The 15,265-nt window shown below is 38.6% G+C and overlaps 1 protein-coding gene across 1 annotated transcript in view; it reads right to left on the bottom strand.

Annotated features, from left to right (window-relative positions):
• Nucleotides 1–2,523, bottom strand: part of neur (E3 ubiquitin-protein ligase neur) — a 43,006-nt gene extending 40,483 nt beyond the window's left edge. Inside the window, exon 1 of the mRNA XM_067276812.1 lies at nt 2,344–2,523. Within this exon, the coding sequence (XP_067132913.1) occupies nt 2,344–2,401 (58 nt within the window). The 5' untranslated portion in view covers nt 2,402–2,523. The remainder of the gene's footprint in view (nt 1–2,343) is intronic.
• Nucleotides 2,524–15,265: the final 12,742 nt, after the last annotated feature.

Here is a 15,265-nt window from a genome sequence, read left to right as displayed (position 1 = left end):
GTTCTCTAAAATAAAAAAAAAAGCACTAAAGAAATTAAAAGAGCATCATTTGTCATTTCTCAGATATCTCGGGAGTACAACAAAGTCAGTCTTTATTTTAAGACATCTTTCTGATCCCCTGTATGAAACTTGTTCAATTAGTCAATTGAAAATATCAATTGGTAAAAAAATCCAGGATGAATGTATTATTTGAAAAGTTTTCTAAGATAGAAGGACTCCAAAAACATTAAAACAGCATCTTCACACACTTTAGGAACATAACACTGTCAAATGGCAGATTCAACCTTTAAGGTCAAGATAAAGATCAACTCCACACTGACTGTATCTGTGAGATGTATGAAAAGGACAAATTGTAAAGATGCTCTTAATGTTTTTAGTGTTTCTTCTATTCTAGAAAACTTTATAACAAAATTTAATATCTAAAACATTGAATTTCATAAATTTATTGTATCAAGATTTATGATAATTTAGCTCCGTATGCAGTTATTGCTTGGGCTTTTGAGGGGGTGGGAGATTGGTGAGGTTTAGGTGAGAGAGGGTAATAAAAACAATAATCTTAGTAACTAATATGTACATTTATTGAGTATTTACAGTAACAAAACTGCAAAACACAAAAAACTGATTGAGTTAAAGTTAACGGAGATAGGTCTCAGACATGCTTGTCCCATAGACTTAACCTTGTACCTTTGCCACGCCTGAATCATTGCATCTTTCTTAAATCTCTTTTCGACTGCATCATCTACGGCAGGGACGGGCAACCCGCGGCCCGCATTAATACTTTTTGCAGCCCACATTGCATAAAATATAAATATATCAGTTTCCCAGCTTAAGGAAGTATGCAGCAAAAATGCAAACGTTATTTTCTATAACTTATGTACACGAATAGTTTTTGAATTTGAATTTAGTAAAAATTAAAACAAGAAACTGGCTAACAGACACAGCGAAACTAATTTAAAGCTGGCAGTGACTAATATTTAACCAAATATTTCCGACATATTACATTTATATCGGTTTCAGAAGCGAAATTAAGTATACCTATGATAATTTATAATTATATGTGAATAAATAATTGTGATTTACTGGCATCTTTTTCTATTTTCTCTTGTATGCAGCCTGTGTTAGTTCAAAAGTTTTGAAATGCAACCCATATATAAAAAAACCTTGCCCATCCCCGATGTACAGAATAAGAGCTTTAATTTGATACTTGAACCATATTTTTAGCCCCAGCCATTTACGCAAAACCGAATCATACAAACTAAAACCTCTTTCAATTAATATGTTGATATAATTGCCGAGCATTTATTTATACTGTTGGGATCTGTTATTGCATTCAGAAAAACTTTGTCAACATACTTGATTTTATATTATCAAATAATTACTAATCTCTAAATCGTTTGTGCTCATTAATTTGTTTGCTAGAAACAGTGTGTGAAAGGTTTTTTGTGCCTACGATTTCAAATAATTACATTATTATTATTATTAGAAGCCAATAAGCAGGATTAAAACTACAATTGTAGAATAATTTAATGTAAATTAAGCACTTTATTAAAGAGTAATTGATTTCATAAAATTTGCATCCAAAATCTCAAATTCATACAGATAAGTAGTCATGCAATTTATACTTAATCTTTTATAAATATTAAGCAACCATAATCATAAGTACACGAATCCAATAAGGAATTTGATTTGACATGAAATTTGCGAAATATATATCTAAAATATCATGAAATTATAGAAAAAATGATGTTTGAAAAGAAAATTCTACCAAAACTTAGTTAAGAGCTACAATATATCGACAGTTCCACATCGACGACATTTCAGAATCGCTCGGAATGCTTCACTTATAAACCGTGAAATTCACATTTAACTTTTAATAACCAATGAAAGGATCATACTTGTGTGTTTATATAGACTCTATGTAATTTTGGAAGCAGCATTCAATACAGAAAAATCACAATTTCAGATAAACTGTAAATTATGGATAATAATTCTTTAAAAAATTATAATTAGTAGTTAAGAGGCTTTATACCTTGAGAGTCTGACATCAGTGCTACTTCAAATTAACTCGGCACGCTTTATTTATGGGAAGTAAGCTCGAGTGGGGTCAAATTTCTGAGGTCCAATGATCCTTACCCGCACCCAAAAATTACACAAGTTTTATATATTCTGTTAATTTACAATCATTATGAATTAATAACGTTGCCAGACTCGCATTACGGTTAAAACTAATCATACCGATTACATAAATCCGTTAAAACGCGATACGATTTACGAATTTTTTTGAAAGAAATTCAAATTTATTTACGTAATGTTCTATTAAAAAAACCAATTAAAAATACTCACCAGTGCGATTCAGATTAGCTGTACTGAATTGCGATCCCATGTTATGTATATAAATCATAGAGAAAAGGAAATCGGAGTTTTTGTTCTACTTTATTTACAAACACTAAACACTATCGAAGGTAATTCTAAACGTTAGACGCCATTTTTATCTTATAGATTTATCGCGTAGACGGTGGCTCCCCTAGCGGACCTAATGAAAATCGTAAATGATAACACATATAAAACTATTCTGCCGTTGGCTGTTATTTTTGTAAACTGGAAGATTGTTGTGTGTCGTTGAATTTTCCTAAATAAAACACAAAAAAAAATCTAATGGGATGACCAAGACAATGGTCTAAAAAGGCGCTTTTATCGAGCTCGTCGTGGGTTCTGCCGAGTGGTGAGAGACGGGACCCGACGTATCCGAGACAGATCATCCCCGAAAACTTGATTCCGGGCCCAAAAGCGGTAACCTTTACCGCCTCGGCCATCCGACCGGCAACTGCATAAGGTTTATTATGAAACCCCAAATTTAAAATAACCCCAACCAACTACAATATATGCTCAACCTCAAACCACGTCCTTGAAACTTTGCTAAACGACAATTGATTTTTCTTTTTCATTCTTTAATAATTATTTTTTTAAACGGACGACCGGATGGCCGAGCGGTCAAGGTGGCAGCCTACCGCTCTGGGGGACCCGGGATCGAATCCGAACGGATCTAATAATCCCAGGAATTTTTCGGGGGGTGGTCCGTTCGGATATGTCGGGCCCCGTCCCTCACCACCCGGTCGCCCCATTGTGGGCCTGGCCGAACCCATAATGGGCCTACTTAAAGAGGCCCTCTTAGTTCCACACAGGCCGGAAAGAGATAAAAAAATTATTTTTTAATATATTATAATGAATTCGATATGTATGTATATACAAAGGATATATATATATATATATATATAGTGTAGAAGGAACGCCAGTAGCACATCGGCAGAGGGAACAAACGGAGCACTTATCCCCACTGGGAACGAGTTAAAAGATTTTACAAATTATAATCGTAAAGTGATAGAGATATGTAACCTTATATTTTCGATCATGGAAGGTTTCAACTGTCTCAAAAACCTCTCAAAAATTAAATAATTAGATTTATTGATGTAATTGTTTGTTTCCCAGATTGACCCCCTGGAAAATATTTTGCGAACGCCCACGGTTTACTCGGTGCATCCAGATATGTCGGTCCCCGTCCCTCACCACCCGGCCACCCCATTGTGGGCCTGGCCGAACCCATAATGGGCTTGCTATAAGAGGTCTCCTTAGTGCCCACAGGGCGGAAAGATTTACAAAAAAAAAAAAAAAAAAAAAAAAAAAATGCTACATGCGTCCGAATCAAAATGAAGTCCATCAATATTAGAAAAAAAGTGAAGAAATCAGTTGTGTGGTACTTTTGCTGGTCGACCTTTCTCGTATACTATTTGTACCAAATATCAAAAGAAATCCTCGATTAGCCGGCAATGTGGCAGATATGAAGGATTAAGTTTTTTGGACACAATGGAATGTTTTTGGCCTTCAAGAACTCCATCATAAGCTCTGTCAGGCCATAAGATGAATTCGTTACGTTAAGAAGAGAATCTGTCTAATGTCGATCGCTTTTCTCTCTTCTTCGGATTTTCAGAAGTAATTAATAGCATTGTAAGTGTAGAGATCCCCAAGCCTATTAACCTCAACCTGGTTTGGATGCCATTATAAGACCGTTGATCTGACATCTCCCACTTCTTCAAAAGATCTTTAATTAATAGCAGATATCGGCATTAATCCTCTTTTTCAAAAGAAAACATATCTCGCCAAGTTTCTTGGTGTTCTTCATTCGAGAGTTCCTGGCGTTCTTCTGCTGTCAGATCCGTTTAAGGTTTCATTATTAGCTCTTCAATGTTCTTTATTTCTCAGATGTTATTTTTGTGACTCCTTTAGCTGCTCGAGTCTTCTTAATTATACTGTATCTTTCTTAGATAAGATTGAACTGTGGCCTACTGTAGACCTGTTCGAGCCATACTGCCCAGCAACGTCAGACATCTTCCGCCCACTCTCTACCTTTGCTATTATACTCTCACCTTTAGTGTTGCCACCTTTACAAAATCGCTGACTCAGACGGCAGGTCAGGTTTGTTTGAACAGATTTTCCTATGCATGCGCAATGTCATTTTACAATGCAAAGAATAACGTGCATGCTGGTTCTAAATCAGTTACAGTTAGGGACTAGGGACTTGCGTAGGAGTAACATACAAGCAAAAAATAAATACAATAAAAAAAAGGTCTAGAGGCAGGTCGCGCGTCACACTTCGGCATAAACAGAGTAACATGGCGGAATGGCAGATGAGTTTCAGTGAGTGTGAAGTCTTTCGTTGTTCAAACGGCGTAAATTTATAACAATATTTGCAAGAACTTCGTTTCATCGTATTTCACAATTTCTACGAAATTCCCGGACAAAATTAATAGTTCACCCGGACAGCGAGTCAATTCCCGGACTGTCCGGGTAAAACCGGACGGGTGGTAACGCTATTCATCTTTCGAAAATGAAAAACCGACGCAAAACTTAACGAGTGCCCGCCCGACAGTCTCGCGAATACTGTAAAAGAATTGTTTCTGTCAGAAAAATAAAAGGCTGGAATTACAAGGGAGTATTTCAAAGTTCGAGAAATACTATCCGATCAGAATGTATCGGGTTGAGCGTCGATGTCGACGTCTCCCGCGCTCCGAAAAGTTTCGAATTGTTACCTGAAGACAAGGGAAAATCAATCGGTATTTGCTATTTCCGTTGCTTCTTTTTATGTTTGTTCAGTGAAGTGTTCGTTAACCGATCACCCACTGTATAATATACCGATTTTATTCGCATTTATTGTTAATTTTAATTAAAAAAAATAGAAAAAAGATATATTTTGTTTTTTGAAGTAATTTGATGCCAAATCAAACAAAAGCTTTATTAATTTAAATATCCGAAATTGTTTACAGACAAAGAATGATTCTAATTACATTTATATCATACATCAACCTATCTTCGTATAAAGACGATAAATTTAGGTTGAATTTAAGTTTTCAAATTGATCAAGACTGAACAGATAATATCTTCTTGTAGAACTCATAAATTTCCCTTTCTTCTCGAACTTCTTTATGCTGGCTTTTTAGGGAATTGGCACGATTGAGGAGGGTCAAAGTTCGAGTAATCACAGTCGGAAAGGTGTCAAATTACAGTGGCGGATTACTATGAACCTAATAGAGCTTATTCTTCGGACCCTCTAATCCCGGATGGCCCCGAAGCAACATTTTCGGTATCCCGCAGTTTGAACCGTTACGGGACCCCTCCGATAACAGTTCAAAATGCAGGATTCCGAAAATGTAGGAAGGAACCGACTGTGATTAATTAAGTAATTCTGTGAGGTGTAATTTATAATGTATCAATTATATTATTGTCAATTCATATTCACATAAAGTTACTCAATTGTCTTTTACTTCGCAGTGTTACGAGACTACAGCCCTACAGGACTATGTCTTAGAGAAGAACACACACGTAATTTAGATCGGCTGACTAACCGATTCACTAAAATTGTATTCCTTAAACACTACTAGTTTGGACTTATACCATCTTCATCTATCTTCGTAAGAGTGAGTCCACCAGTGGCCGAGTGGATACAACCACCCAACACTGGTAGCTAGTCGTGGGTTCAAATTGAATTTAGACAAAAATTAATTGATATACAGGATTCCAATGTAAATCCGTTTCCATAATCCAAAAAAACACTTTGGTAGACACATCACACAGCAATTTCTGGTTAGCAAATTATTTTTTATTTACAATCGAACTACATATGCATTTCGAGTTGGTATAATGTACCCCAACCCGTCCTCAATGCTTTTTTTTTTTTTTTTTAACTCTTTCCGCCCTGTGGGCACTAAGAGGGCCTCTTTTAGTAGGCCCATTATGGGTTCGGCCAGGCCCACAATGGGGCGACCGGGTGGTGAGGGACGGGGCCCGACATATCTGAACGGACCACCCCCGAAAAATTCCTGGGGATTATTCGACCCGTTCGGATTCGATCCCGGGTCCCCCAGAGCGGTAGGCTGCCACCTTTACCGCTCGGCCATCCGGCCGTCCCGTCCTCAATGCTAGTTCGAATAAAACAAAAAAAATTTAAATTAGAACACGTCAATGATATATCGTAGAAACAACAGCAAAAATAAAAAAACACTTTTCACCGTTATGTTCCAGATAGCATGTTTAGGTTTTTTTTGGATTACAGAGACGGATTTACATTGGAATCTACCATACAGCAAGCCGATTATATATTGATATACAGGAGTTCAATCAATATTTTAGATGGTACGTATGTAATAATCAGTAAATCCCAGTGGCGTGCCGTGACATTTGATGACAGGGAAGCTGCGTTTCTGTAAGAAGCCGACTTCCAGAGGCAATCAGTTTTTTTTTTTTTTTTTTTTTGGTAACTCTTTCCGCCCAGTGGGCACTAAGAGGGCCTCTTATAGCAAGCCCATTATGGGTTCGGCCAGGCCCACAATGGGGCGGTCGGGTGGTGAGGGACGGGGACCGACATATCCGGACGGACCACCCCCGAAAAATTCCTGGGAATTTTTCGACCCGTCCGGATTCGATCCCGGGTCCCCAGGGCGGCAGGCTGCTAACCTTGACCGCTCGGCCATCCGGCCGAGGCAATCAGTTAATTGCGCGTCAGTGATGGTCTAGGGCAGGGATGAACAACCTGCGGTCCTCGGGCTGCATTCATATATTTTGCGGCCCGCGACGCATAAAATGTGAATAAATATATCAATTTCCCAGCTTAAGACAGTTCTCGATGAACAAAACCAGCTGCCATGATGCTTGCAAGTATGATGAAATATACGATAAGCACGAAGATCTTTAACGAGTTAGCAATACTGAAATACGAGCGAGATTTGTGCGCAGATAATTTCATACCACACTAAATTTAACAGAAAAATTCGATGGGGGCGCTATAGTCGCTGAGGCTGTTGGCGTGTTTCGAAGTGAAGTTGTACCTGTTGCGGCTAAGTTTTCGTAATTGCTTTTAATTATGGATAAATTTGTTAAATCTAAAGAGTATGTGGATCGGGATAGTGCCAAAGAAAGGGAAGCAGCTTTTGAGAAGAGCGCAAGGATATTAAGAACACCACCAGGTAAACGTTTGCGGTCCTGTTTCACTGGAAGTGCTGTTAAAGCGAGAGACACCAGAAAGAATTTGGATCAAGAATTATTCTTGGAGGAGATAAGAGGTATGTTGAGTGAAATGAAGGATGCTATAGAATTAAAAATAGAGACGGAATTACGTTTAGTAAAAGATAATTTTGTGCAAATGAACGATAAGATTAATATACTGACGGAGAGAATCAATAAATTAGAATCCGTGCACGACTGCGGAAATGACTGTAACAATATGCAAATTAACACTACTCTAACCAAAAGAGTTAACATACTAGAAAGCAATCTAAGGAAAAGAAATTTTGTATTGTTTAATGTGAAGTTGAATGAGGGAGAAAATCTTTTTGATACAGTATCGAAGTTGGTTCGGGATGTTGTTGATTTATCAAATGTCCTTTGTGACTGTGTCAGACTTACAAAAAATACCAGAAATAATACGATGGTTTTGGTTACCTGCATTTCCATGCAAGCGAAAAGAGATATATTGAGCAGCTGGAAGAGTAATTGTACCAAATTGGATGTTTCTGACTGGAGGAAGGCAGTGCGCATAAGGGAGGACCTTTCCGCTGAATGTAGAGAGAAGAGAAAACAACAGATGGATAATTTAAGACAAGCCAGAAAGGAGGGGAAAATTGCATATTTCAAAGGCGATAAATTGGTGATAGGTGGAAACATTCGCAGGGTTGACAGGAATAAAGATGAGGATAGCTGTGTTAGTGATTCTTTTTTAGGAGTAAGCATGATGCATTAAAAGTTCTCAGTTGGAACATGAACGGATGGAAGAAGGAATATGAAATGGAGTATTGGAGCATTGTGAGAAAGTTTCATATCATCTGTTGGATGGAAACCTGGTTGGGTGAATTAGATTCAAGAAAGCCACCGACAGATGTAAGTAATACATACGAATTTTATAAGATTAACGCTACTAGTATATTTGATAAAGGGCGAAAAAGAGGTGGGATGGTGTTGATGATTGATAAAGAATTGAAAGAGGTGGTGGTTCGTCCCGTTGAAGATTGGTTGTTTGAAGTACACTGGGAAAATATTAAGTTAATTTTTGTTTATATTAGAGTGGAAGTTTATGTTAAATGTTATAAGTTACTTGAGTCATTGTTTGATTCTTTTCAAAATGAAGAAATATATTTATTGGGCGATTTTAATGGCAGAATTGGAACTTTGAATGAAATGGAGTGGGGAGGTAGTGTTTTTCCATCATTGGATTATAGCGTGTATCGGAACTCGCAAGATAAATGCATCAATAAGATAGGTTTGAAGTTAGTGGAATTGTGTCAAGCAAAAGGGTTGATGATTGTGAATGGCCGAGTTAAAGAGGATGTACAGGGAAAATATACTTTTTTCTCACACTTGGGTAAAAGTGTAATTGACTATCTGTGTATAAACGGTTTGGCAGCTGAGAAATTACTGTACTTTAGTATAGATGACTGTATTGAGTCTGATCATATGATGCTGCATCTTGAAGTTTCTGTCAAAGGGTTGGAAAAAAAGGGCTACTCTAGACAATCGGTCCAGTTTAATACACGATGGAAGAAAGAATGGCAGGAGGCGTTTGTAAGCGAAATTCAAGGTATCTGTTGGGACAGGCAATTTGATGATAGTATGAGCAAATTAAATAATCTTACTGATATGGTGTCTGGTATAATGGATAAATTTAGATATAGACAAAAAGGAGTTAGACACTTCTCTAGGAGTAATTCGGAGTGGTTTGATGATGAGTGCGTAGAACAAAAGGCTGATGTGAAAAATAGGCTCAGGAGATGGAGGAGACTTGGAGAGGATTGGAGATTGGAAGAATATTTATTATCGAAACAAAATTTCAGAGCGCTATGTAAAAGTAAGAAACAGGAATATTTGACCAGTTTTAATCAACTGCTTTCAAAGTGTAAGTCAAGTCAAATGTTTTGGGATTGCATTCGTAAATTACAAGGTAGAAGTAAATTTCGTATACCGGAGGAGATTAAAACTGAATTGCTTGTGCATTTTAAAAGCTTACTGTTTAGTGATAACCTAGATAAAGAAATTGTTTGTTTGGAGATGATAACGGTAGGTTATCTTGACAGGCATATTTCTCTCGAAGAATTAGACATTGCTTTGAGAGAGGCAAGGTCAGGTAAAGCAGCTGGCCCGGATGGTATTCCGATGGAATGTTGGAAACTGGTAGATGAGCGATTGCGACAGAAGCTGTTGGATATTTTTAATGAAGTTCTGGCAACCGGAATTTACCCTGATGGTTGGAAATTGGCGAGAATATTTCCCATTTTTAAATCAGGAGATATAAACAATACAAGCAACTACAGAGGAATCTCATTGTTAAATACTGTTAGCAAAATTTTTTCAACGATCCTATGTAAAAGACTGATATTTTGGGTAGAGAGTGAGCATATTATATCAGAGATGCAAGCGGGTTTTCGTCAAGGGTATTCCACAGTGGACCATATTTTTGTTTTGTGGAATTTATTAAAAGAAAGGCTAATCAAAAAACGCCGAAAAGTATATACGTGTTTTGTGGATTTCCGGGCTGCATTTGACTCAGTGAATCATCTGAAATTATGGAGGAGGCTTGCTGATTTGAGGTTAAGTCATAAAATATTAAATTTATTGCGATCGATGTACACGAATATGTCAGCATTTTTGATGGTTAATGGTACTACTACTGAACCCTTCCACTGTAACAAAGGAGTTCGGCAGGGATGTCCGCTAAGTCCATTACTGTTTTCTTTATATATCGATGGTTTGGTAAATAGACTGAATGAGATACCAAGATTTAATGGCCTATGGTTGGGCAATAATACTTATATCAAGGTTCTGTTGTATGCAGATGATGTGGTGATTATGGCTGATAGCCCGTTTGAATTACAGCTGGCAATTGATGGTCTTATGAGTTTCTCAACTGAGATGGACTTACAGATTAATAATAAAAAAACTAAAATAATGGTTTTCCAAAATGGTAGTAAAAGATCAAGTAAGCTTAAATGGTTTTTGGATAAACAAGAGATTGAAATAGTGGAAAAATATAAGTACCTGGGCCTTTGGTTCAAATATAATCTTAACATGAAAGACCACTTTGAGATTACTGCGGGAAAAGCAAAAGGTGCTTTGGTGAAATTATCTAAAACAGTTAATATCCCAGGGTTAGCCTCGTATGCTCCACATTTCAGGTTGTTTGATTCAACAGTTAAATCTGTTATGTCGTATGGTGCTCAGGTCTGGGGATTGGCTAATGTCAATAATTTTGAGTTAATTCATAGAGAATTTTTGAAGAAAATGCTGGGCCTCAGATTTCACGCATCGAATGTGGCTGTTTTGTGGGAAACTGGACGAGTACCACTGAAAATCTTTTTTATTAAAGCAGTTCTAAAATATTATGTAAGAATATTGGAATTACCTAGGGATAGGCTACCTAGAATCAGCATCGAAAGAATGTGGATGAAAGCGGAGAGTAATTCATGGTGGCTGGATTTTAAAAATTGGCTGGAACGGCTGGGATTCGGTGATATGGTTATTGAGAAACAAATTGATAGATGGAAAGAACGGATACCGTCCATAGTATTGAGATGTATAGAACTAGAATTACAGGAAATGAAGAATGTGCTGAATAGTTCTGGGTTGCTACGATATTATCGTCTGGTTAAACCTGATTTTGGCATGGCAGGATATTTAAGAGACGTTGGAATCTCTATTGCGGTGAAAAAACAGATTGCGAAACTGCGGTTAAACTGTTTTATGTCAAGAAGTGCCTCTTTGGTGTGCATAATTTGCAACCAGATTTGTAGTTATAGTGAATGGTGCTTCCATATGTTTAGTAATTGTGGAAATGATATGTACGGGGAATACTTAAGAATGTTGCGTGGTGGTTCTAACTCCAATTTCGTGGATTTGTTAAAATTTAACAAGATGTTAAAGAAATTAGATGGTTTGAGTTAAGAGAATTTATTGTTTTGTTCTTCCCCCTTTGATATTGTATCGAACTATATGTCAAATAAACTATTATTATTATTAACAGAAAAATTCATCGCAAAACTGTGACTGACGAAGGGACGAAGGTGTTTAATCAAAAATTTTTCGATTTTTTCCCTCCACCATTTTATCAAAAGATCTGTTGAAAACCATAAAAATTATTTTCCACGAACTTGCTTCCTCGTTGAGGATGATCCATCTAGTTAGGAGTATGTCACCCGGAACTTTCAGAAGTAATTCACGTATTAGACACCCGACTCTTAACAACGAGATTCCGACCTCATGGAAAAAACCCAAGTGGAAAAATAATACGAGGGAACGATGCCAAAGCCAGGCAGTCGTCGTTTGGTTAGCCACCGCGAGTCCAACCCTGGAAAACTTCCCGCAACCTTCCGATCTACTTTCGAAGCGACCCTACCTAGAAGACCGGGAATTAATACCGTGGAAACAGTACTGTGTGGATTGTTTTATATTGTGGACTGTTTATTCTGTGGATTGTGAACCTCTGTGGAATATACTGTCTAGGATCGTGGATACCCGGCGGCTCAAGGAACTCGCCCATCTCCTTAACCAAGGTATTTATCAACTCTCTCTCCGTGTATCTAGGAGTACGTCATTGTTAACTATGCGTCGTGCTGTAATTTTTTGTACATTTTTATTAAAGTTCTTGTTCCTTAGCCAGTGTCCCGAGTGACTCACTTCCTCGGTTCTCCTACCTCCACCTCCATAACGAACGTATCCGCTCGCGTGACGTAAGAACCTCCGTCGCGATTTCCGAGTCCTGACAGACTCGGTGGTGTCACATCCTGACGAGGGGTCAAAGAGACTCCGACCCTCCGGTCACAAAACGATTATTGATGCTAATGTCTGAAATTCCATTTAATCCATGCAAGATGTGTGATTACCAGAGCCCCTTCGGCCGCCAATTTATAGTATTTTAATCTTTAAAATACTATCGTCTATCGAGTGTTCGGGAGACAAGTCGTGGGTCACGTCCGGGAAAAAGTGTCGAGTCCAGGAGAAAAGTGTCGAGTCCGGTCAGAATGTCGCATCCGGGAGCAAAGGACGAGCTGGGGAAAATCGAAGAGGATCACCGCCTAGGCCAAGGGAAACGCAGCCACTCGCAGCAACAAAACCGCGGTCCCTCGACTTCGGCGGCGCTCTCCTCCGATTCTTCCCTGTTCCGACTTCCGAAAGACGATGACGACGACGTCGCGAGCGTGGACGAAGAGGCAGACATCGCGAAAATATGAAGTAACAACGAAATCCAAGAGGCCTCGGAGGTGTTGTCACTCCCTACTTCTTCCGCAACAAGGCCTGTGGCTGGCTGATCCCTGACGACCTTGGCCAAGTGGAATAAACTCAGAACTCTCCCGTCTCCGGGAGAGTGCCACGCCACACGCACTGGGGGAAGGTCGTCACCACCCGCTGCCTCTCGCTCGACGGTCTCCAACGACACCGAACATTCGGCAGAGACCAAGTCCACCACCGGGTCCTCGAACGTCTCATCGGAGCCGTCCGAGGAACCCCCTCCCTCCGGCGCCACCGCATTCTTCCGTCGGAACCACCGGCGAAACCACTCCAACATCTTCATTCTGAAAAAAAAAGTTTGCAATTAGTCGATTAAAACAAAAGCTTAAATTAATGTCTAAATTCTTCCGAGAAAAGCAAAATGCTCACCGCAGCTGCCTTTTTAAATCTAAAAGATTCGAATCCGAAGCGCAAACGGACGACCATCGAACGATCGTCTTCTGGGACCGATTCTCCAAGTAATATTAAATAAATTCTTACGTTTAGGGTCAATATGGACTAACTGTAAGACTTACCGTCAAAAATCTTCAGTCTTGTCCGCAAAAGTCCGCAAACCGCAAAAAAAAAAAAAAAAAAAAAAAAAAAAACCAACGCAATCCAAGAGCACAAGAAAAGCACGTTTGACCACAACCAGAAACACAATCGAACTGCGAATCGTCATGCGTGACGTTTTTCGAACAAACGTTAAAAGACGCGTCAACAATGTTCGAATTACGTAAAAATTCGAATTTAAAAAATCAATTTTATTTTTTTAATTAATTTATATATATTTTTTTCTTTTTAAATTTTGCTTCAGTCATTTTCTTCTGTTCGGAATTTGATAAATAAATTGTCTTCTGCATTTACATAGTGCAGAATGTCCAACGTGGAGATCTTTTTCAATTCTACGTCTCGAGGCTTGACCATCTCCGAAAATCGCCCGAAATTCGTTTGAATAAACATCTTTTTCGTCCATTTTCGGCCATGGCGTGAAATAAATCAATTCCTAGGATTTCGCCCAATATTATTTCGATTTTCGGAAAGATTCCTCGGTCGCCGTCGGGGTTGCCGGTTTCGCGGATTAATGCAACATCAAACTGGATAAAGTTAATATTAAAAATACCGAAAAACCTTTATAATACGGCCGAACGAAAATGAAGTCTGACACAGAGGATAAACAGATTGAGCCAGGGACAAGCCACCATTCTTTCTCCTCGAATTTCTGGCTTCTTAAAAGAATCTCTCCCCTAAATCCTTAATTTGATAGATTAATCGCTCAAACATCCGGCCGTCACCTTGTTTTCTAGGTGTTGAAAGTAGCGACACGTTCATATAAACAGTTTCTTATTGTACACTAGAACACTTACACAGTAAATTGTTTTTAGTTGGTCGGCAATGTCACATAATATATTATTTCGGTGAGAAATTGATATTCGATGTACGCCATTTTGTTCATTAAGAATTTAGAGATTCTTTTAAAAGCCAGAAATTCGTCAAAACACAGCATGTTAAAATATGAAAATTTATATATTTAGAAAATTCGGTGGAAGCGGCACTTCCACCGCTTCCAATGACGGCACGCCACTGGTATACTTATAGTAACTACAGAAACTTCCTCTAAACTCCAGATTCTAAATGTCACCAGCCACGTGAATTTTTGACAAGGAGTACTCAAAGATAAGGCAAAAAGCTACCTCTGCACCATGCCTTCCTGCTCGACATTGGCGTGTGTCTCTCTTAGTTGGATCCCGCCGCAACACTCTGTCGAGAAATCCCAACTAGATCACCAAGCCTCCCCACCATGACAAGGTGGAGACGCGACGGGGAGGAAAAAAGCTACCCCCTGCCTTGTTTGCGTATTCCTATCCTGCTTCCCGTCGCAGACCACGAGAAAAAAAGAAAAAAAAAAGGCGTCCAAACACAGCATATAAAAGCAAAAGGCGTCAAATCCAAACACAGCATATAAAAGCAAAAGGCGTCCAAACACAGCATATAAAAGCAAAAGGCGTCAAAACACAGCATATAAAAGCAAAAGGCGTCAAAACACAGCATATAAAAGCAAAAGGCGTCCAAACACAGCATATAAAAGCAAAAGGCGTCAAAACACAGCATATAAAAGCAAAAGGCGTCCAAACACAGCATATAAAAGCAAAAGGCGTCCAAACACAGCATATAAAAGCAAAAGGCGTCCAAACACAGCATATAAAAGCAAAAGGCGTCCAAACACAGCATATAAAAGCAAAAGGCGTCCAAACACAGCATATAAAAGCAAAAGGCGTCCAAACACAGCATATAAAAGCAAAAGGCGTCAAAACACAGCATATAAAAGCAAAAGGCGTCCAAACACAGCATATAAAAGCAAAAGGCGTCCAAACACAGCATATAAAAGCAAAAGGCGTCCAAACACAGCATATAAAAGCAAAAGGCGTCCAAACACAGCATATAAAAGCAAAAGGCGTCCAAA

Source organism: Centruroides vittatus, unplaced genomic scaffold, assembly GCF_030686945.1.
Source record: "Centruroides vittatus isolate TY-2023 unplaced genomic scaffold, ASM3068694v2 contig_717, whole genome shotgun sequence".
In the NCBI taxonomy this organism is placed as follows: Eukaryota; Metazoa; Arthropoda; class Arachnida; order Scorpiones; family Buthidae; genus Centruroides; species Centruroides vittatus.
The sequence above is the reverse complement of the archived record's forward strand: the minus strand, read 5'-3'. Positions and strand labels throughout refer to the sequence as shown.